At 34.4% G+C, this 24,543-nt stretch overlaps 1 protein-coding gene and 1 pseudogene across 2 annotated transcripts; one reads left to right on the top strand and one right to left on the bottom strand.

The window, feature by feature from the left end:
* Nucleotides 1-503: 503 nt before the first annotated feature.
* Nucleotides 504-6,422, bottom strand: LOC140989921 (uncharacterized; annotated as a pseudogene).
* Nucleotides 6,423-10,618: 4,196 nt separating this feature from the next.
* LOC140989618 (lon protease homolog 2, peroxisomal-like) lies at nt 10,619-23,335 on the top strand. 2 transcript variants are annotated; one of them, XR_012177528.1, is made up of 18 exons: nt 10,619-10,921; nt 11,109-11,221; nt 11,371-11,482; nt 11,578-11,747; nt 14,156-14,247; nt 14,380-14,559; nt 14,645-14,728; nt 15,160-15,287; nt 15,759-15,960; nt 16,048-16,254; nt 16,790-16,920; nt 17,393-17,606; nt 18,212-18,514; nt 18,714-18,908; nt 19,420-19,480; nt 19,578-19,665; nt 22,164-22,265; nt 22,916-23,070. XR_012177528.1 is itself a non-coding variant. In XM_073458906.1 (17 exons), exons 1-17 carry the CDS (start codon nt 10,815-10,817, stop codon nt 22,997-22,999), a joined length of 2,670 nt encoding a protein of 889 aa, XP_073315007.1. In that variant the 5' UTR covers nt 10,620-10,814; the 3' UTR covers nt 23,000-23,335. The 2 variants fall into 2 exon arrangements, 1 of the variants encoding a protein (XP_073315007.1); XM_073458906.1 differs by having other exon boundaries at nt 10,620-10,921; nt 19,420-19,665; nt 22,916-23,335.
* The last annotated feature ends 1,208 nt before the right edge of the window (nt 23,336-24,543 follow it).

Here is a 24,543-nt window from a genome sequence, read left to right as displayed (position 1 = left end):
AAAAGTAATATTCTTAGCATAAAAATAATATTTTTTCATGGATGACCCAAATAAGAGATCTGTCTCACAAGTTTTTGCCACAATAATGTTCTTCTCTATATTTTATCTATAAATAAATTTGAGGGTATTTAAGTTGAAAAATTAAAGTAGTTTTTCTCGAGGTTTATGCCTTGTTAAATAGTAGTGATAGTACTATTAAAAAAAATAGTAGTAATAGTAAAGATAGCATAATAAATGTAGATGAATAACTTAAATTCATATGCATAAATAATTTAACCTATCATTTTTAAGTTTAAAATAGTTAATCTGTACTTACTGTTTAATAAATATCAATATATTTCAGTAATATCTTTTAGACTAATGTATATTTTTTATTTTTAAAAATATAAAATAAATTATGAAAATTACTACTAAAAACATATATATTAGAAACAAAATAAAATTATAAATTATGGATATAATTATTAATCTTTACTCCTTAAACAGGAGTGAAAGTTTACAAATATTGGGATTATTTTAAGAGAAACGAAAAAAAAAAACCTTTTCTAAATACATCAAAATTAGTTTCTCTGGGGCTTTTGCACTCATTTCTGCTATCTACTGTAACAAAACAGCAGAAGGCTACAATTACTGAGTTCAAAATCATGACTACTTTCATTTCTTGCTCAAGTTTAAATACTCTTCACATATCTGTAATCTGAATCCATTGACTAAAACAAAAACTTAACGCCATGAAAATTACTTAAACCTATAAATTTTCAATATTTTCAAGAGCAGAAAATTGTGCACCGATCTGGCTAAGAGATTCTTGATCTACATTAACAGGATTTACCCACTTTGGCAGATAATAGAGAGGATGCTGGTCTTGAGACGAATCATATTTCTCATCCTGTTCCACAAGAATAGGAAAATCACCAGATTCTATCAGGCCAGTCTTATTACTCCATCTGAACATCTGAGATGCAGTCTCCCAACATGCTTTCAGATCTTCTTCATTTTGGACTTGATTCATTTTCTCAATAAGATCACTTGAAGCAGGTAAATGATCAACTTCACAAGAGTCGATGTCTTTAGAAATCTCAAGGTCACGGTCACCACTATCGTCATTTAACTCAGGCTTTCCAAGTTTATTCAAACCTTGATCCACGATGTAATGAATCTTCTTTCTGAAGGTGTCAGTTCTCATTGGATTTGATCTGAGCTTCGACTTCAAACCGTTCACTGTCCTCCCAATATTTTCTTCAGAACTTGAGCTTACTTCAGATAGATGCTCTTCCTGAAACTGGTCATCATACTCAGAATTGACTGAGAAAACCTCTCCTAACAGACACGCGTTTTGCGTGTAGCGGTCAAAAGCCTCATTTTCTGTCTCGATACCTCGGTCTTTGTATTCTTTCAACTTTAAGAACCTCCATTCATTTATGACTTGTGCATCCTGACAAATTTTATTGTTAGGAAATTTTTTTTCAGCCATATAAGTTGCACACTAATTGCACATGTACAACCTAGGTGCTAGTGTACAAATATTTATTGCAGTATAAATTATTGTTTGAAAGATGAGTAAACTAACTGAACTATATCTATGGGGACAGAACAAAATGAATATGCAGACAGAATCCAACACAACCATGCAATATTAAAGAGTAAAGTCGGTCAGAAGACACTTTGATGGAAATTCTATAACTGTTATATTCAAAGAAACAAATGATTATTTTTACTATTTACAGGGCTATTTTTGTGATTCTAGATCTGTCCATGCCAAGAAACCAACATTGGTTTTCAGTTCTCACTCAGGATATCATCTACATCTATATTAAAATAGAGTTTTTGTCATACTTGAAAAGTTTCTATAAAAAATAATATGTTATAAAAAGAAATATTTATTGGTATTAATGTACTCACCTGTAATATTATATATTTGAAAATAAATAAGAAATAAACATATAAATGTTAAATCTTTTCAATTTCTTTTTTTAAAATTCAAATTTGAGTTTAAGACCAGAAAATATAATCTTAAACTACATTTAAGTGTCTAAAGTAATTATATCATTTAATTTCAATTATGATTTTGATTTTTGTGATACTTTAATATATTTAATCACAAATAATCACAGTACTCTCTCTATCATTTTAAATAATATATATATTTTTATATAATATCACGTTTTCCAACATTTTAAAAGAGGGTCGTGAACTTTTTATATATTAATTTTCCGTAAATTGTTATTATTATTGTTGTTATTATTATTATATATCTTAATTAGAACTTTAATATAATTTTTTTAACATGTCCTAAAATATTATTTAAATTTTTAATAAAAATTTATTCATCTCATAAATTACAAAAGTTGTGAATTTTTTAAAAACAATTATTTTTTGTTTAAAATTTTAATAAACAAAATAATATAAGATTTTTTAAATATCTTTTCCATTTTTTTTATTAGTAACAGTTGTAATCGACCAAGATAAAGAAGTCGATTTGACAAAAGATTGTATCCTCATTTGAGTGTTATCTCAAACGACATAAACAATTTTTATATAATAATATTTAAATTTTAAATATATTCATTATATTATATCAATTATTTTAAATAATTTATTCAAAAACTAATATTTATTAATTTTAATCATTAATTAAATAAATTAACATTTTGTACATCTGTGTGAAATACTAATTTAATGTAAAAAAACAGATGGAACACAGGGTTAGGATCATCTCCACCTTTCGAGTCAATGGCTTCCTAGATCGAAATGGGGCGTTTAAATTACTAACTGCGCAAAATTGCTAGAGAGTTGGCGAAGTCTCCTGCATAATAAATTGCAGATATCAGAAAGTGTCCCTGACATTGAAGATCTTCGCGATGGAATTCCAAATGTCAATGCAGTAAATAGAAATGAAAGCCAAGCTCATCAAATCAATCCATGGAAGGATATATGAGAAAGCAAGACAACCAGGACTAAAGAGATGCCAGCAGCTAAAAACTTGCTCGAATAGGGCATAAAATTTGATATGAGATGAGGGAATTAACTGGGGGGAAATAAATAATCTATCTTTTTGTGCGTCAAAAATTGAATCATCTTCATATCAAACTATGTGGTGTTGAGATTCATTATTTTACAACTAACTCTTCAAATAATCAATGCAATGATCAAAACATCATCCAGCGAGTAAACTCCTGCAGGAGGTCGGATTCTGTTTCTATTTAATCATCAAGTTAATTGAAGATAAAGAACTTTATTCCAAGTTGAAGCATTTCTTATAATAATAGATTTGGAACCTACAAGGGAAAACAATAACAGAAGCCTACCAAGTTCATTGAGTGCAGAAAGTACCAAAAGCTTACCCTGAATGAGATACTTCAGTTGATTGCTGGTCTAACAGGGGAGAGCTGGAAGAAGGTACCTTTTCTGGGAATGATGAATTACCTTTTAAAACTGCACCAACCACAATTGCATGTGTAATTTTGAGCAAGAAAAGATCAACAGAACGTAAGCTTGTTGTCCGCAAGTGATTTTACATGCAAAGTAAGAAAAAAAAAATTGGAAGAGAATGCAGCTGTATATAAGTGGTTTAATACATGGGCCACAATCAAAGAGTGATCTCAACCATTCTGCCCTAGCGAACCTCTCTCACACCTGCTTTGCCACCTTATGAAGTTTCAGAAGTCAACATGGTGGCTTCTTTAAGGCGGATTTACTTGCTTGAGCCTTAAAGCATAATATAGCATCTAACCTGCATGTATTTTCTTCAGTCACAAGCACAACATATCGTGCATTTTTCGTACAAATGAGGACCATTTTCTACACCACCGCTATAAGTTGAAAACTCGATTGCTATGAGACCTTCTGATTAATACACCAATCCATCAAAATTAGGATGGATTATGAGCAACTGAAATTCTATAAATCATCACAAATCCTCTTTCTGTGATGTATCAATAAATGAAGACCAAAAGGCTTCTAATCTAGTCCAAGAAAAAATACCTATTATATCATGTGGCAAATAGTTCTGTTGTGGATGGAAAAAAATTGTTCCATGACTTCCTTACTTCAGTTACAAATATCTATTCTTCGTTCAAGAGCATCATCTAAAATTTTAAACTTCCCACATTTTACATGTCGCTGGAATAGGTCAAATTTCTGTCATCGCATGCGTAAACATGCCACAAAAACTTCCATCTCATATAGAAATCCGGTTGCCCTTATCATGGAATCAACACTCACAATCATATATGCTTGCCCCAAAATGGAGCATAGCACATTGTAGAAAACAGATGACAAATCAGGCTTGAGAATTCAGATTGCATCAATGCTGAAGGTCATGAAAAATATATATCCACGACCAACAAAGAACAGAAATTGGGAACTCCACTTTGATATCTTAAATCCAATAATAGTGATCACACAAGTATAAAGTAATGACATCAGAACGGTCAGAGTGCAATGCTTTAATTTACTTTTTATCTTAAAATATTTGAGGGAATATTATATGATAAATGCCACAGAAACTAAAGTAACTCAGTAACCACACCGTGTATGTGACAGGGATTTTGAGCTTTTGCACAGCAGCTTTTGCATGACTGGTATGGACACCTGAATAATTAATTGAACTCATCATAAATGACATTCATGTGCTAAATTCAAGCATGTCAAGCACACCAAGAATGTTAAAGTGGACATATAAACAAGTACAATTAATAGATGAAATCAACGAGAATAACGAGTGGAAATGCTGACTCACACTACTAGCACCAATAAAAAGCACATTAGGATGTTTTAGACAACTTTCGTTTAATTGAAGAACTTCCAATTTCCAACTAGGGAAAAAAATCCAAACAATTCCATGAAACACATGTGAAGTAACTCCCTTGACATTCAAAAGTTGAGTACAAACAAAATTGAGTCTATAGTTAAGCCCTTGGACTCCACACCGTAGCATTTGTTTCAACAAAAATACAAACTTTACTGTTTAATTTCAGAGTTGTGCACAACTTGTCCAGAGAGATGAAAATTAGGTTAGTTGCGGTTGATTATAGCACAGTTAGAAAAGAAAAAAAATATCATTTGACGCAATTACATAAATGGAAGATAATTGAACCCAGCATTTCATGGAATTTCAGAACATGTGCCCTCTGGAAAAAGAGAATTTTGAAAAAGATCTTTAGAACCGATCAGCTGGCTTCGTCAATATATGCACTAAATTCAAAGCAAACTCCAAGCCTAGATCAGAAAATTGTGCTTTTTTGTGAGCGACATTAGAATTTCAAGACACTACTTCCAATTCAACAAACTGAGGTCATCCCCGCATCTCGCCCCTCAAACTGAGCAATGATCAGTCAAGCACTTCAGCTATATGAGCAACAATCAGTAATTTATATCATGGTTGCTAGAAGCGTGAGGCACGAGAAAAGGAGTGCGCTTTATTAAAGTTGAAGCACTACCGTCTTGCATTTCATTTTCTATTAACTATTCTTAACATTTAAGTCGAGCTTAAGACACGTCTTGAGCATGAAAAGTGCACGAAAATAGGGCTTTGTGATTAACATGCACACTTCACCAAAGGGTGGGGAAGTGCCTTGGCCTGTGTCAAGACGCGATGGATGAAGCCTCACAGGGCCTTGAGTGGAGATACATGCTTTATTGGCTTTCAAATATACCACTACCAGCTGGAAAAAGTTTTCGCCGACCCACGAAGATTGACATTCAGGAAATCCAGTTAATCAGCACATGGCTTCCTTTCTCAAGATAGGGTTTCAGTTCGAGTTGGGAACCTCCAAGAACGATTTTCATGCAGAACTGGTCTAGAAAAGCAACTTACCCAAACAATTTATTTTACTGAATTATCTGCATATAACATTCTCCCCCCGCCTAAATCCTTTATCTGTCTCTATTTTATTTTTATTTTAAAATGTTAAACGTTTCAATTGTCAAAATCTAACAAATTAAAAATGAAAAAATAATGCAGTGACATTCTTCGCCACTTACAGTTTGGGTGATACAAGTATACAAATTCTGGGTACGATGGGAATTAGGGTTCGGGTTTGGAAATTAACTCGGCTAACCAACTATCCACAATAGACATCAGAAAACAACGAATCAAACGGAATAAAACTAGTGCCCCTGGACAAAAAACGAAAAAAAACATGATGAAAGTAAATTAACAGGAAAAAAACCTGGAGCGAGCGACGTTGCCGCACTTGATGCACTTAGGTTTGTTGAGGCCGCGGAGATTTTTCGAATAATTGGAGCTCAAAGGAGTCAACGTGGCCACGGCGACGTCGGCACTGACGTTTTTGGCCGGGGAAGCCGCCATTATTCTTATGTTTTCGTTCAAAGATCCAGTTGGATTGGCTAGCCTCACACCTTTTCCGAAAGCAAACTCAGACCCGGCGGCGGCGACAACAATTGATTGAGCAATTAAATGGAATTAATTAACAATAATAAAAAGTATTAAAGTAAGCCAATTATCTATTGACATAGACTACCAAAAAAAAATTACTATTAAACATTTCACCAAAATGAAATTTTACAATTATAATATTAATTTTATTTAATAATATAATCAAACTAATTATGTCAAAGTTATTAAAATCAGAGAATTTTTTAAAAAAATAAATGATTGTACAAGCGCATAATATGTGTTACTAATGTCATGATATTGCGAATGTGTTGCATATCGTATTTTTTTTAACCTTGTTTCTATAATATTATTAAGTCACATTAATAAATTAAATCAGTGAAATATAATTTATATTGATGATTAACTTAAAAATTAGTAAATACGAGATAGAAAGTATGTCATTCCAATCAAAATTATGTCCAAAACTAACATCTAGCGTGTAAGTCGCCACCAGGTGAGCGACGACATTGGTTGCTTGTGGAAAACTTGAATAGAGGCAGATCGTGGAGAATACTACATAGATGCGTGTGGATGTTGTTGATTTGAGCGACGACGATGATGGTGGCTTCTTGTGGGCCTTCCAAAATTATAATATCGTCATAATTACTATCAATAGAGGAAGTAATTATATAATTTATTTAATTACAAACCAACATGTTTAACATGACATCCCATAACTTAGATATAATAAAATATAAATTCCAGACTAGAGAAGATAGCACACAAAATCCTTCTATAACACTTCTCATTTTTCTAATTACTCTAGTTCAGACTTTAGTACTTCCATATCTGCATTTACAATAATAGAAAAGATATTAGAGGTTAAGTCTTGTAAAACTTAGTAATGACAAAAATTCGGCTTACTTATTATAACTAGTTGAATTATAATACAATAGTGTTATGATTCAATATGATGTATTATTAGAGGAGAACGTAAAATACTACAATTCAAATTGAAGTCAATAAGAATGCAATAATTGTATTGGATTCTAAAGTGAATATTGTGGGTAAAGAGGTGGCTCCCACCAACACTTGATATAACATTTTTCCTTACGTACGAAATATTTTGTACAATCGATTACGAGTCAGGATGAACTCACATTTTCGGACCAAAATCACGTTGTTCAGATTAACTATATACCAGGGTTGATAACCTGTTGTACATTAGACTCATATTTTCAGGCCAAAAAACACGTAGTCCAGTTGATTCAATTTTCGGTACGATGGCCGTTGTCCAGGGATTCAATTAACAATCATTCATTTACAGTAGTTCAAGAATAATCAGAATCACTAACCTTCTCGCAATAACAAACATGCAGTACAATATGACCAACACAAGGTGATATTTAAACACGATACAATGTTTAAGAATGAAACAATATAAATTTTATTGATCGTTAATACCAGGCCAAATGCCAAAATATTATACAAAAAGAACGTAATGACTTGAATATTCAACTTACGTAATGACTTGATTTATCACTCCAATTGTTTCAATATTTTTTATTATCATAAATTTTGTGATAGTTGTGTGTTAATAAGGCTAATAGGTAGTTGAATTTGTTCAAGCTCCAACTTTTGTTAAAATTGAGTTTAAACACAATTGAGAATTTAAAAAAAAAAATCATGATAATCCAAAAACAAGTCGGAAAATTCCAAAATTTTTATATTTGGTGCATTTTATCGAGTCCTATAATTTTTTGTATAAAACATTTCTTGAAATTATCAACCGATTTTGCTCAGTTTTCAAATTTTCAATATGATTATCATGGAGTTTTGATCACCGGAAAACTGGTACGTCCAACAACTTTTTTGGACAACATGGTGAATAACTCTTCTTTTATACATGAGCCCAAAAACATTATGTCTGGTCATGAAAAATAGGCATCAAATCAGCTCTTAAACGATTCAAAAACTAACATGATAGAACTTTGTTTTTCATATAAAAAAATTCATAATAAACAGTATACTAATAAAAAAAAATTTAAATTTGGACTTGAAGCTTAAAATTAGTGCAAAAACCTCCGGTCATAGCCAAATTTACAAAAAGAAGTGGCGCGTGGTATAACCAACTAAGATATATATGACATTTATAAAAGATATCCATCATATAGCTGCATATAAATAATCAAGTTTCAACAAGAATACACAAACTGAAATCAACATTTCAAGCAATAACCAACTAAGATATATTTGCCAACACAATATTTGTTAAAAATTTAAGAGGTTCTCTTATTAGTCACTGAGCACAATCTCAGTTGTAAGAGAATTGTTAAGAATGCTAACATATAAATAATGCTAACACAAAGTAAAATATCATATCGACCAAACTCAAGTACTTTTTATAAATGAATATAAAAGTTTTAGATCGAGCGTACTGAGTTTTCTTGATGACATGTGACTGGAAATTGAATATAACTGTCTTTTTTTTTATGAGTGCACCATCATTGAGTTTTTGACAAAAAAATCAACTTTGTCCAAAACATTCATTCTTGCTAAAACACATAGTCAGTCTTCAATGAATAAACTGTTTTTCCTCGTATATGACCCTACTGTAATTTTATAACATTGAGATCTTCTACGAGTAAAGTTTGCCATGAAAATATCAGTTCATCGTTTGGATAATCGAGTAAGGAGTTATCAGTTATGTCATTTTCCCAATATCATTGCAAGTTCTCATAAATTCTCAGCTATGCATAAAGTGTTAGAATATATCTCGAAATGAAATTCTTAAAAGATGCAATGAAATAGTTTTATGATTATGAATTTAAAACACTGAATATATAAAAATAAGCTTAAACCTGCTCTAAATATGACTATTTGGAAAAGTTCTGTACAGAATATGACATTGAAACAGTAGAGGACAAACACTGAGCTACAATAACCTATTCTTGAAATATTGAACACCGATAAATTAAATCAAATTTGGTTTTTAAACCGAACAGAACACACACAAAATAATCCATCTGAAACTGATTTAAAAATTTGTAAAACATCAACGAGAACTCTTAGCACACTCTTAATTGTATGACGCAACCTCACAATTAACATAATATTTAACGATTGCAGGATCAATTTTGTTATCATTGAGTCACGAACTCGATACTTTAGGAATTCTGATACCACAAAGCCACGGCGGAAATGGACCCTGTGTAGAAAAAGATTCAAAATAATGTGACGGAAAGTTCATAAACCAGCAACTGTTTTACCCAATAAATAATGTTTTAGTCTCTCATTATTGATAATCGCATTGAACCAAAAACGAAAGTGTGTGGCGTCGGTTGACTTGTGGACAGTGGAGGACCAGAGGATTGGGCGGCCCAGCACTTTAGTATAATGACACACGATGTCGTTTCATTGGATAAAGCGTGCATCTATCTCCGCTCAAGTCAATCAGCTAAGTTAGCCACTTGTATTCGTAAATTTTTTGTTGAGATCGAAGACCAATTTAGGTAGTTCATGTCTTTTTCACTAAACCATATTCTTGATTCTTTTTATATAAATTATTGTAAGGATAATTTGATAAAAACAACACCCACCCACATATATACATTGAAGATATATATTTTTCCATGTACATTAAAAGCATAAAATGTGTTGTTTACGAATTTGTTATGACTTGTAAGTAATATGTGCATATGACAGTTTATAAGTAGTAAGTGAACATAAAATACTTATATTAAGTGAAATCAAAATATTCATTGTCTATTGAAAATTCATAATATAAAAATGTATTATCAAATCTTTTCTTGCTAATTTTTAGTTTTGGGTCATCTCTGTGTGACTGTTTTGTCTTTAAGTTTCCTAATTTTTTTTACTGAAATCAACAATTTTTTTCATTATCTTGAATTTGTGTGGTTTCTCATTTGAAACATGATGAACTTTGTTTTTTTTTTTTTTATGTAGTTTTGCCATTTTATTAATGTTTGTAGTCTTCTAATCTTCTTATTGTACTTGTTTTGTCATTTTTTTTTTGCGTCATTTGCGTTCATTCTTTTTTTATTTTCATTTTGAATTTCATTGATGTTTCGGTTATTTATTTTCTTATCAACATTTATCTTGAGTTTTTGTGACGGTGTTAATGATGATGCTCAATCATTTATCTCAACGATGTTCAAATAAATAGATGTTTATGATACTTTAAAGATACGATGAATGTGTAACTTATCAAAAATTTTTTATATATTTTTGGGAAAAAGGTAACAAAAGTTGCATCGTTTGGTAAACAAGGGAGAAAGACGGGCCAACCAATTCGGTAGAGGGGCTGTGACTGAAAATTGATGAAGCCTCACCTGTTTCTTCCTCAACCTCCCTCTTTTTTATTCGATCACTGAACCCTTTGATACAATCGAATTCGCAACTCAAGTCAAACTAAAATATAGGGGAAACGAAACGAATTTATTTGCACAAGCTAATGGATGAATCGGTGGAGCTGCCGGGCCGACTCGCTATTCTTCCCTTTCGAAACAAAGTTTTGTTGCCTGGAGCAATCATTCGTATCAGTTGCACTTCTCCCAGCAGGTGTGTTTTTGTTTTGTAATTTTTTTCGCCTTGCTATTTTTTTTGGTTGAATACAGTTCCCAGCTAAATTTGTATGTGTTTTGAATTGAAATCCTTTCTTTGCTTAGATATGAAAAGCAATATGTTATTTTTGCATGATAGCGGTGTGAATTTAATTGAAGTTATTTTGCGATAATAAATGTGCTAGTGTGAAATTGGTGGAACAAGAGTTGTGGCAGAGAGAAGAGAAAGGATTAATAGGCATTCTGCCAGTTCGTGATGCTGCGGAGGTCCTTGATGCTGGCCCCAACCCATCTCCAGGTTAGTGGTAGCACTCGCTCATCAAATCGGATGCTAATTTTTTTAATATAAAAAGTGAACTGAAAAAGACGAGTCGAATGTAACCAGAGTAGTCATAGGAGTTGTTATATTGTGATGCTTGATGAGTCATTTTAGAATTGTATTTTAAGGCGCGGGAACTAACTTAAGTGAAAGAAGCTCAAAAGTTCAAGAGGAAACGACTGATATCTCCCACAAACACGGTGGCAAGAACCGACAAGAAGTTGTTCACTGGCATAACAGGTATTTTTTTTCATAACGATGAAGCTAAATTTTGTTAGTATCCTGAGTGTATGAATATTGGGGATTATATACCAGTGGTTGATGGTTTCTTCTAGGGGAGTTGCTGCCCGAGCTTTACATCTGTCAAGAGGAGTGGAGAAACCAAGTGGCAGGGTCACCTACACTGTAGTTCTTGAAGGCTTGTGCAGATTTAGTGTGCAGGAGCTGAGCACAAGAGGGACATACTACACTGCTCGGATCACTTCCCTTGACGCGACAAAAGCTGGTAAACAGTCAGTGAACTTTGTATTTTTGACTTAGGTTAGTCATCGATATTGGTAACTTTGAACCACAGGAAATCAATAAATGTTGCTCTGGCTAAAAACTAATCCCTACACGAGGAAGTACAATTCATGTTGAGCCGGGTATTGTGCATTTAGTTTACACAAATAATCCCGTATTTTCGTTTCATATAAAAAAAAAAAATAATCCCATCTTAATTAATAAGGAATTTGGTGGTTTCGTTGCATTTCCTTGGGCTCCTGAGATCATACTATTGGAAAAAACAATAATTCAATTTATCCCACGCACCTATAAGTTTATTGCTTTCAAAACAATTTGTATGTAATTGATCGCATTCACGTGATTATATCATACCTCACAATTATGTAATCACGGGTTCCCAATGTTCAAAACTTTAAACTAAGAACCAATGAGGTTGAATCGACATTGTCCTTCAAAGATCATGGCCTAACACAAGGTTCTTTTGTTTTTTTCATTTTTCTTCAAATTTTGGGGTACTGACACCACAAGGAATCACCATATGAACATCTAGTCATTGATCATTTTTATACGATAAGCTTTCCGGAATATTGCCTTGGGAGACGTGAGCCTCGTGAATGAGAGGGGGCAAACATTTTTTGTGAATACATTAGGTTTTGTATGACTCTTTTTTTTTTGGCAATTCTACATGTAATCTTTATAGATTCTGTGAGTTTGAACGTTGAACATTCCATGTGAAGTTAATCTATAATGATGAATATAAACAATTACTTGTACATTTTAACCCGTCTCGTAAAACCATGCAATCCTAGTTCATCAATCGAGTTGTTATTGCAGATGAGCCCTTGCTCGTTTTTACAAGTTTAATAATGCCTATCGTCATAGTTGGAGTTGTATCAGTTGGTAACTGAATATCATCTGTTTGCTCCACCAACTGATTATCAGGAGCAGGTTCCTGTTCAACTGATTGATCTAGTATTTTTGGTTCAGGTGTTTGAAGGATATTTCTTTTGATACGATTTTCTTCTTCATTATCATCCTCCAAACTGATCTCTGTAAAACGATCAACTAGCTCAACTGGATCAGTTGGCTTATTAGTTAGCACAGTTTCATCAAAAACAACATGAATAAATTCTTCAACATTTAAAGAGCTTTTATTAAAGAGTCTATATGCTTTGCTAACTGAAGAATATCCAAAAAATATTCCCTCTGCAGATTTAGCATCAAAGGCTTTTAAATGATTTTTACCATTATCAAGAATAAAACATCTGCAGCCAAATATTTTGAAATAAGTAACCACACATTTTCTTCCATGCCAGATCTCATATGGTGTTTTCACATGATTCTTATTAATCATTGATATGTTCTGAGTGTAATATGCAGTGTTTACTGCTTCAGCCCAAAACCTTTGAGAAATACCAGAATCAACAAGCATTGTTCTAGCAGCTTCTTTAAGGGTCCGATTTCTTCTCTCAGCTACACCATTTTGCTGAGGTGTTCTAGCTGCTGAGAGCTCATGCTTGATTCCAGTATTTTCTAAAAAAGTTGAAAGATTTTGATTGATGAATTCAATCCATCTGTCAGACCTTATGCGATCAATCCCAACTGATTTTTCATTTAATAGTCTTTTGAAGAGCTTAATCAGTTGTGCAGCAGTTTGGTCTTTGGATTTGAGAAAAATAACCCAAGTAAATCTTGAAAAATAATCCACAACCACTAAGGTGTATTTCATTCCTCCTAAACTCATGACTGGTATTTGACCAAAAAGATCCATATGTAACAGTTCTAAGTATCGGGAAGATGATTTACAACCTCTGTTTTTTAATGAAGATCTTACTTGTTTACCAAACTGACATACAATGGGTATAAGTTAGTTGTGACATGCTTATTTATTTGTTCATCACCGAAGGGTTTTACATTAACTGTATTTTGTAATGTCAAATGGCAAATGCAAGATAATTCTGGCATGAAGGGTTGTGTTCACTTTTTTAATCAAACGATAATTCTCAAACTTGGGGCATCCCTTTTGAGTTAATGAAATATTTTTAACCCTTTTAACTCTTGATCTCAATCTTTATTTTCCTAAATGTGCTTATGCATTTTCGGCGCAAAAGGGATGAAATGGTATTGAGTAGAGTTTGTGGGCTGAAAAGTTTGTTGGACTGCAATGAGACCCTTCATACCACATGGGAAGAAGGAAAGGAACTGAATGGCTTGACACCTATTTCCGTCCTTTGGCACAGGCTGAAAAGAATTCCCTGAATGATATATCTAGTCTTGTATTGACAATTTGCAATTCAGATTTTGACTTCAGTTATATCGTTATTCTTACGCTCATTAAGTTTTACTTTACTGCTCTGTAGACACCATCTTTGATTTATTGACTGATTTTGTTATTTTATAATCGGATAGAGATGGATCAAGTGGAACAAGATCCAGACTTTATAGCGCTATCTAGACAATTCAAGGCCACTGCAATGGAACTCATCTCTATTCTTGAGCAGGTTGGTTACGTGAAATACTTAAGAATTAATGAAGTAATTCCTTAAGAGTTGGAAACGGACATACATTTCAATGTTTTTCCTTTGTAACGTTACTTACTTTTCATTTGATCTTTGTTTGATTTCTGCATTTAGAAACAAAAAACAGGTGGCAGGACTAAAATTCTCCTGGAAACAATCCCTGTGCACAAACTGGCAGACATATTTGTTGCAAGCTTCGAGATTAGCTTTGAAGAACAGCTATCCACTTTAGATTCTGTGGATATTAAAGCGAGGCTAGCAAAAGCAACTGAATTGGTTGATAGGCATTTACAGGTCTGTAGAATTCATCTTATGGGTTTGTACAATTCATATGGATTATGTACAATTAAGAGTCATGCTATATAACTGCTTCCTGTAGTCTATTCGAGTAGCGGAGAAGATTACACAAAAGGTCGAGGGACAGTTGTCAAAGTCACAGAAAGAATTTCTCCTTCGTCAACAGGTTTTCTTACTAAATGTATTTCACACTTAAGGATTATAGTGATTCCTTTTAAAATAAACCTGAGAAAGCTGCATTCAACTATAGTTATCGGGGGGCCTGCATGCATTCACGTAACATAGTGTTTGTGTGTTTTTTGAACTTAAAAATCTACCAGTCTTGTCTAATTTCGGGTTCCACCCTTTTTCCATGCTTTGAAGAAACCATCAATTTTTGCTTGCAGAAACCTATTCAAAGAAGCAAAGTTATAACTAACTTCACCATCTGGTTTCTTACCAATTTGTACTCGCAGTGAAGAAAAGTTATAACTAACTTCACCACCTGGTTTCTTAGTACCTAAAATTCTTTCAAAAAATCTCACTCTATATTAATTTATAATTTGTCTTGTAAATTCTAATGTTACGCCTACACTTTTGTGCTTTTTGTATTACAAGATGAGGGCTATAAAGGAAGAACTTGGTGACAACGATGATGATGAGGACGATGTGGCCACACTAGAGAGAAAATTACAAGATGTCGGGATGCCTGCGAACATCTGGAAATATGCTCAAAGAGAATTACGGTACAGTCTTCGTTACCAATCACTTTGATAGTTTTCAAAGAGCACTATCAGAGAGCAATGATAGTGGATTTAAACATTTCATCTAAATTATGTTGAAACTATGTTAGCAATGTTCATACACTAAGATTTGAGTTAAGCTTTCACATTGTCGAACATTTGATGTAACAAATAGTCACTGAAAAGGATGGTATTGACTTCATTTATTGTAGCAAAAGAGCATTGAAAACATAGGATCTAAGTTTTCTATTGAGATATAATTTTTCAATGTTCATACTTTACGGTGAAGATTATTGATATTTTGCTAGTCTTGTGCCAAAGTTTGCATGGGCATATCTGCCAAGCTATTTTGTGAGAGATATCACAATGTTGTCTGCTGTACAACCCACAATTTGGAATTCTTCTTGCTCTTGGTTCAGAATTTCAAATCTGGTTGAGTACTTTCTTTCATTTTCGAATTAATTTTTTGTACAGGACACTTAAAAAAATGCAGCCGCAGCAACCTGGATATAACAGCTCTCGTGCGTATTTGGAACTTCTTGCCGACCTTCCCTGGCAAAAAGCCAGCGAAGAATTGGAATTGGATTTGAAAGCAGCAAAAGAGCGTCTCGACATTGACCACTATGGTTTAGTGAAAGTCAAGCAGCGGATAATTGAATATCTAGCTGTTCGGAAGGTTTACTTCTTGTTCCCATTTTATTCTTGATATTTTTCAATCTCGCAAATGTCAATCTAACTGAATCTATCTGAACATGTCATACAGCTCAAACCAGACGCAAGAGGCCCGGTGTTGTGCTTTGTCGGTCCACCAGGTGTAGGAAAGACATCTTTAGCCTCGTCAATTGCTGCTGCTTTGGGCAGAAAATTTGTGCGCATATCCCTTGGTGGCGTCAAAGATGAGGCTGACATTAGAGGCCACCGACGAACATATGTTGGAAGCATGCCTGGACGTCTTATTGATGGGCTGAAGGTGAGAAGTAATCATATCACATATTTTCTTGATGTTCACTTGATAATATTAAAAGCATTAGAATTCTCTTTTTTAAATAATATGCTATTGGTAAAATGAGGTGAGACGTATATTCCTTGTCCTTTTGCCGGTTTTTACCTTTCATTTGTGGCTGTGGGTGGGATTTTATTTGATATTTTCCACCTTTTTGTTTTAGAGGTTTTTAGGTGCTACTGCACGAGTGAATTTTGTGAATGAAAAGGTAAAACTAAATTTGTTATGCAAACCATCTGTGATGATCATGGCTTAAATCTTGTGTTTTTTTCATACTTTTATCAATCATGGTCCTTCGTAAATTGGACTTCTAATTGTTTGGTTTTGAGCTTTGGGATTAAGTTGTGCAAGAAAGAACACCAAATTCAATAAGAGCAATATTTCATCAAGATGAAAATAATCTGATGTCTCTGAATATTTTTTTCATCTTTAGTTTGGTTGCAGGTGCATATTTCACAGATTCTTTTCTTGATGAAATTAATGTATCTTTTTTGATTTCCAGAAAGTTGGCGTTTGCAATCCTGTTATGCTTCTGGATGAGATTGACAAAACAGGTTCCGATGTCCGGGGTGATCCGGCTTCAGCACTGCTTGAGGTCCTTGATCCCGAACAGAACAAAACATTCAATGATCAGTATCCTTGCACTAGTCATGTTTGGCTTACTATGTATAGTACTTGGATAGTAAGAAACTGCATTCATTTTCTCATCTATTCAACCTGGAAAAAAAATGCTTCAATTGTCACTGTCTAGGTTAGTAATTAGATGCATAATTCACAGGGAATTCAGTTATGAAAATATGGTTGTGATAAAACCTGATAAATTCATACTGAACTTATGGGAAATTTGGACACATATTTTATTTAAATTTTCTTTTCTTTCATTATAAGTTGCTCAGGGATAAAAATACGTCCTCAAGAATATGGAGGTAAAAAGATACAACTTTATTTCGCAGAATCATGACAATTTCTCGGGCCACAGAAATATGAAACAGTGCCTGTGTCATGCTTTTGTTCTTTCATTACATGTATGTATGTTGAAAATATATCGTCTTGGGCCAATTTTATTGAAAAATAAAAATAGGTGATCCTTGATTGAAGTTTTTAGCTATTTGAATGTTCCATTTGACCTTTCGAAGGTTATATTTGTGGCTACTGCAAACAGGATGCAGCCTATTCCTCCGCCACTCTTAGACAGGATGGAAGTCATTGAGCTGCCTGGATATACCCCTGAAGAAAAGCTTCGAATAGCAACCCGACATTTAATTCCACGAGTGCTTGATCAACATGGACTGAGCTATGATTTTCTACAGGTTCCAGAGGTATGGAAGTCATTATGCACTTGTTCCATCGTATTGTGATTTCTCATATAGAAGTATGATTGGATGTGTTGTAAATTGGCATGATGCAAATATGTTTCGTTCGGTGTTGTATGTTTGGCTTGTGGATGTTATCATGAGGTTATAGTTAAGTCCTTTTTTGTGGCATAATTTTTATGTTCGAATACTATTGCCTGCATCTCCATTAGCTTATCCGTATCATATCTAGGCATGTATTACATCTGTAACTTTTTGGATTTTATTTTCTTAATTATTTGGCTTAGTACTCTGGTTTACATGGAAGCCAATGCGAAAATAGGTGTTGTCTCTAACCCATAGGTCATTTTATTAACTGGAGGATTGAGTCTGGCGCCCCACATCATCAATTTGAGTAGACAACAATGCTGTGGCGTGCTTTAGTGGCCCCCGCTTTCAGGGTTGTTTGCACTATTATTTTATAATCAAGTAGTCTTGTTCGTATAATGTCACAAGTATGTTCATGCTTATGAAGTGCCTCCTGTTCATCAGTCCCATCATTGGCAAATCAATATGTGAGATTTTGAAAACTAATGAACTTAAACCATACTGGTTTCTTGATTTTGTGGTAGGCCATGGTAGAACTTGTCATCCAAAGATACACTAGGGAAGCTGGTGTCCGCAATCTGGAGAGAAATTTGGCTGCCCTGGCTCGTGCAGCGGCCGTCAGAGTTGCCGAACAAGATCATGCTGTGCCACTTAGCAAAGATGTCCAACGGCTGGCTTCTCCTATATTGGAGAGTGGACTTTCTGACGAGGCTGGAGTAGAATTTGAAGTCATTCCAATGGATGTCAACAGCCATGATATCTCAAATGCATGTCGTATGACCTCACCTTTGGTTGCGGATGAAGCTATGCTGGAAAAAGTTCTCGGAGTAAGTAGTATTTTCGTTTAAAATAATCAATAACTAATAGAATCCCAAAATCCCAAATGATCTTGTAAATTTGATTGCTTTATAAGGGCTATTTGGGTTCTGTTGGACATCAGTTGCTCCTCTTTTCTTTGTTTCTTCATTTCTCATCATCTGTCGTGACTTATGATATGCTGTACATATTGTGTATGCTGTCTACCAGCCACCAAGATATGACGATAGAGAAACTGCTGACCGAGTTGCGACTCCTGGGATATCTGTTGGACTTGTTTGGACAGCCGTTGGTGGGGAGGTTCAATTTGTTGAGGCTACTGCGCTGGTAGGAAAAGGTGATTTGCATCTGACCGGGCAACTTGGGGATGTAATTAAAGAATCGGCACAAATTGCATTGACATGGGTAATAATTTTCACTATTTCACTGCACGTACAGTTTTATTTAGTCATAAATAATATGCTTGTCTTGAGTATTAGGAAACTAGATATGAGGTTACGGATGCTGCTAGAGTTGGAATTTGCCATCTAAAAAATGTTGTCGTAATTCCAACTCTTAATGTACATTAGAATTCACTAGAAAGTTGTGTGGCTGCCACCAAGCAATTTTTTTACTCGGCATTTTGTCAAATTTTGAGTGTTTTGGCGTGAATATGAATCCCGTATTCATACTTGTTGGAACTTGCGGATTCACAATGAAGCAATAGTTGACTGGCCGCTTTTAAGTATTATTTCCCCCGGCTGCTCCATTTTCAGTTAAAAAATTAAGTTCTCTGATTTCTTTTGTTGCTTAAATTCCTCTCATAAAATTTTATGTGTCGCGTCATTTTTATTTCGTGTAAAACAAAAGGATAAAGGTTTCCTCATAGTTCATAGGTATTTGTGGGCTTTATGGTTCTCTCCATTCACGTACACAGGTAAGAGCAAGAGCAACTGAACTCAATCTGGCTGCTGCTAAAGATTCTAATCTCCTTGAAGGTCGAGACATTCATATACATTTTCCTGCTGGGGCTGTACCAAAGGATGGGCCTTCAGCTGGTGTAACTCTTGTAACCTCGTTGGTTTCACTATTCAGTCAGCGAAGAGTTAGAGCAGATACAGCAATGACTGGAGAGATGACTTTAAGGGGTATAGTCTTACCTGTTGGTGGCATTAAGGACAAGGTACATTTTCTTGGAGTTTTACACCGTAAATTCTCAGTTACAGTTGTGAGTTTTTACATTTTAGTTACCAATATGAACTATTATTTTGCAGACCTAATAATTTTCAGCGATGTGTATAAATTTGATGCTAGATAAAATTCATCTGTCATTGATAAGGGTGGAAATGGGGATCAAATCAAGGTTAGACGAGGTTCTTCAGAGATGGGATCTGCAAAAATATATTGGCTCGAAATGAGTTGGTTCAAATTTCGTTTTTTTTACCTCAACCCAGATATGCATTTTTTTGTCTAGCATAGCCATTGTTTTTCATGGTAGTTGATTGCCTGGCGGAGTCTGGTCTAGGACGAGAGTGTTCAATTGAACCCAACTTTGTATAATATCAAATTGATTAATAGAATTTTAAATACGGGTGGCAACTTGTGCATTTTTGACTCCCATAAAAATAGTAATAAAAACTTGAGAGAGAGAGAAGGGGGGGTTCATCTATTTATACATAATGTCATTGGATAAACGAAAAAAGTACTATTTATCACAAAATTAAATTAATTATTTATAATTTCCCATGTCAAATTTTTTCAGAAAATTGTATTGTGCCCTTCACTACATAAATTGAAGTACAAGATATACTCCCAACCCATTCTACTTTGTTTTTTTAGCGTTCTTGCCTCACCGCCTTTTTACTTCGTTCTTTAATGATGCATATATAACTGCACGTAAAAGTAATCGGTAGAATAAGATAAAATTAATATTGCCGTCAGAAGTGTTGACTTGTCTCTGTCAGATGCCTCTCTATGTTAGTTTTGTCAATGCTAGATGGATATCTCGGCTGGTTGACTGTTCTATTGATTGACATTTCTGTTCCAGTAGTGTTGAATCAGAAGCTCACTTCTGCTTGGTTAAATGTGTAACTTTGAGGTTCTCATTGCCAGACGTCTCAATTTTGGATTCCTTTTTGGGGGTTGGTTGGAATGAAGCATATCTTAGTATCTACATCACACATAATATACCTGGAAGTTGTATATATAGACTTGGACAATTCTACCCCCTTGAGCTAGCTTTTGAGGTTGAGTTAGGTTCAAGTCCCAATCTTAACATGGTATCAGAGCTCAGGTTCCGCCGTTATGTGTTGGACTGCCCATAGTTGGGTCACCCGTTCTGCCCATATTTGAGTCATTTGTAAACTTCACGCTCCAGATGTTTATTCCTGGATGTGAGGGGGTGTGTTAGTTGTCCCACATCGGTTGGATACCTGGGAGTTGCATATATGGACTTGGACAATCCTCCCCCCTTGAACTAGCTTTTGGGGTTGAGTTATGTCAAAGTCTCAATCTTAACAGTTATATATTATAAATATATTAGACAGATAATAATCAAATATCAGCTAGAAATTGGGAAGATATACTTGCGCAATGTTAGGTTTTATTTTGGGAATTTTAAGGAAATATTTTGGAAGTGTTCCCGGATAATAAAATGTATGTTCGGATTTGTTTTGGAGAAAAAAAATTATTATATCTGTTTTGAGGAAATTGTAATAAAATTTCACCTAATGGTTGTATAAAATAATTTTAAAATAGTGTATTTTTGGAGTAGAATATAATATAACAATAACGGGGTATTTCTAGGAATGATGAAAACTTATGATAAAAAAACAACGATTATTTTAATAGATGTGAAAAAGATTGGAAAATTTTTTGTGAGGAAAGAAAATAAAAAATTGTCATTTTTTTTGTTTTGGGAGGATGAGAAATTGATCGAGGAAAATGAAAACTAACATTTCTTTCCGACATCCCTTCTCATCTTTGGTGGAAATTGGAGGGAAAACCATAGAAGATGTTTTTTGTTTAACAAATGTCACATTCTTGAAAGAAGGAAAAATTTGTGGTGCATACCAGGATCGAAAAGTTGAAGTTACTCACGTGTTCATAAAATTTAAATCAATAGAAGCCATATCTTTTTATCATCGGTATAGAAGCCATATATCAGTATCATGAGCAGCGATTGAAATGAAATATTTTCCTCGTTACTTTCCCATTTGGGCTTTTTTTTCTATGAAATCTTAAGTTTATGTCAAATTGGAATTTTATCCTCTGCTTAATTAGATCTGGAGCTTGCTAGCTTCTGGAGATTTAAACACTCACCCAACGAACACAAGGGGGTTGCAACCTTTGAACTAGACTTGTTATCATAAATTGTGTCTGTATGATCTAAGACAGATGTTCAGGGATTTTCATTGTATAGGTAATACCTGTAAGATTGTGAACACATAATAAGTCTCTATTGATCACATTATTATGGATAAAATGGTGTGCTACAATTTTTGTTTTCTTGAATGCTTTGTTTGAAATGAATATATACCAAAAATTGTATCCTTTATATTCTATAGATGCACTAGATGGAGATAAATAAGCGCATTTGTCATGTCCTCGTATTTCATTGACTTCAAGTAAGAAATGGGATTGCCACCATGTAAATTTCTTATTATTGTCCACTCTATACAGGTTCTAGCGGCCCACAGATATGGAATCAAAAGAGTTATTCTACCAGAGAGGAACTTAAAAGACTTAGTGGAGGTACCATCAGCCGTGCTCTCTTGTTTGGAGGTAAATTTTGCTCTAAACGGTTTTATATTTTGTAGTTGTGTCTTGAGTTTAAGAAATTATGAGTTTAGATGTTTAGTTATAAACAATATGCATACAATTTTATGTAAATAAGTATCTCATTTTGGTTAGTCAAAAAGTATGAGTGAGTCGAGTGTATCGTGGTTCAGGAAAAATTCAACTCGATCTTGGTTGTGACCGAGCTAGAGTAGGTTGATTATTAGGTTGCTTTGAGTCGATTCGGCACTTTTTACTGGTACTTGAGCTTTGATCTACGATATTTCATTTTTAAAATATATTTTTTGATATGATTAAACTTGTCGTTTTTATCATTGATTCTTTTACAATTGAATGTTTTGAATCTTAATTTGTAAAGACTAGATAGTATTTTGGTTATTGATTTGTCCAATCTCAAGCTCGAATTGTTAAATTCGAGCTTGAGTAACTCTGGTCCTGCTAGTTCACTAGTTGATTGAGTTTGAGCTCTCGATATTAAAGGGGGTTACTAGAAAGGGACTACTAGGGGTAATTGTAATGTTGTTAAACGGGAAAAAGTGATGTTAATATTATATTTATAATTTTGTTTAGTTCCTAAATATGAGACGTAAATTGTACTGGTGTGGTTTATCTTCTCATAAATCTTGTTGCAACAGATACTACCTGCAAAGAGAATGGAGGATGTGTTGGAACAAGCTTTCGTGGGTGGTTGCCCATGGAAACAGCATTCAAAATTATGATAACCCTCGATGTCAAGTATATTTATTTCCCAGATTCTTTGTAGACCACAAACTTCGTGGAGATTTGGGAAAATACCACAAACTTCGTGGAGATTTGGAAAAATAACAACTTTATATATATATATATATGGTCTATCATCGATACGATCAAGTGTATAGCAATATTCTCTATACCAGTAACCTATTAATTCATGCTTATGGAGGATTTAACAAGCAAGTCTCGTGCATTAACTGTTTTTTAACAAGCATGTATGGATACTTTGAAAAACTTATCCATGCAAACTTGGATGCATTTTAGGCACCTTAAAATTTCTTAATAAATCTAGTTTTTGCAGGAATGCTTCGGATTCAATTTTATTAAACATTTTGTGTTAAAAAAGGTGACATTGTCACGTGTATTAAAATATTGGGAAAAAAACATTGATTTTACTTTTTACCATTGAATTGTTGTATAGGTATATTATGGAAACAAGGGTAAAACAACATTATCTTTGTTAAATTTGAGGATAAAAGATTAAGCCTTTTTCAACAAAATGTGCAAAACATAATAATTTTGTTTTTTTTAAAATTTCATTCCTCAAACACCCGCTGCAGTGCAGTTTCAATTTCCTGCTTCTCTATTCTCACAGAACCCAAGATTAGAATCAACGTGTTCTTCGCTTATGCAATTTTTTGTTGAATGCTTGCTGATCTAGAAAATCATGGAGACCGTCCCACCGAACTCTGAAATCAGCCTACGATTCAGCACCGCTAAACTAGCCGCCAAAACCCGTAAATATGAATGTGGAAGTAAGAATGTGGCAGAAGACAATAATGCGGCACTTCTGCAGGACAAATCAAGAACAGAAACACATCTGCAGTGGAGTAAGAATGTGGCAGAAGACAATAATGCGGCACTTCTGCAGGACAAATCAAGAACAGAAACACATCTGCAGTGTGATGAAGTGTAATGCTCGAGATTATATCACTGTACTTAATCCTGAATGACTTGGCAAATTTGTGAGTAATGAAGATATTGGGAATTAAAGTGCATTAGAATGAATTTGATTAGTAATGCATGTACATGAGTGGACGGGCAGAGAAGTGCGCGCACATGCGCCAAGGAGTGTCGCGCATATGCGCGAAGCAGCAGCCGCGGGACAGAACATCTCGCGCATATGCGCGAGAGCGAGAATGCCAGAAGTGCAGAGTCCAGAGAATGTTGCGCACATGCGCGGATGAGGGACGCGCATATGCGCGAGCTGGTAGATTGCCAAAGTTCCGAGACTGAGATTTAGGCGCACAGGCGCGGCTCAGTGGCGCGCATATGCGCGAGCATTGGAGCAGCATTTTTGCGAGAACAGAGATTCTCGCGCATATGCGCGAAGTAAGGGCGCGCATATGCGCGAGTTGCTGAGAAGTTAGGCGCCGAGACAGAATGTCTCGCGCATATGCGCCGGAGTGGGACGCTCATATGCGCGAGACGTGTTGCACCATGATGAAGCCATTTGGTCTCCACATGCAATATATATATAGCAAAGTTCATTTCCTCTTCAGAATTCCGA

Source organism: Primulina huaijiensis, chromosome 12, assembly GCF_012295235.1.
Source record: "Primulina huaijiensis isolate GDHJ02 chromosome 12, ASM1229523v2, whole genome shotgun sequence".
Taxonomy (NCBI): Eukaryota; Viridiplantae; Streptophyta; class Magnoliopsida; order Lamiales; family Gesneriaceae; genus Primulina; species Primulina huaijiensis.
This window is presented reverse-complemented; position numbering and strand designations above follow the sequence as displayed.

Excerpts from the sequence above, each read along its gene's own strand:
- LOC140989618 (XM_073458906.1), top strand. The coding sequence starts at position 10,815 with ATGGATGAATCGGTGGAGCTGCCGGGCCGACTCGCTATTCTTCCCTTT. Across the intron at positions 14,248-14,379 it reads TCATCTCTATTCTTGAGCAG|AAACAAAAAACAGGTGGCAG; the intron begins GTTGGTTACGTG and ends TTCTGCATTTAG. Across the intron at positions 22,266-22,915 it reads CCGTGCTCTCTTGTTTGGAG|ATACTACCTGCAAAGAGAAT; the intron begins GTAAATTTTGCT and ends TTGTTGCAACAG.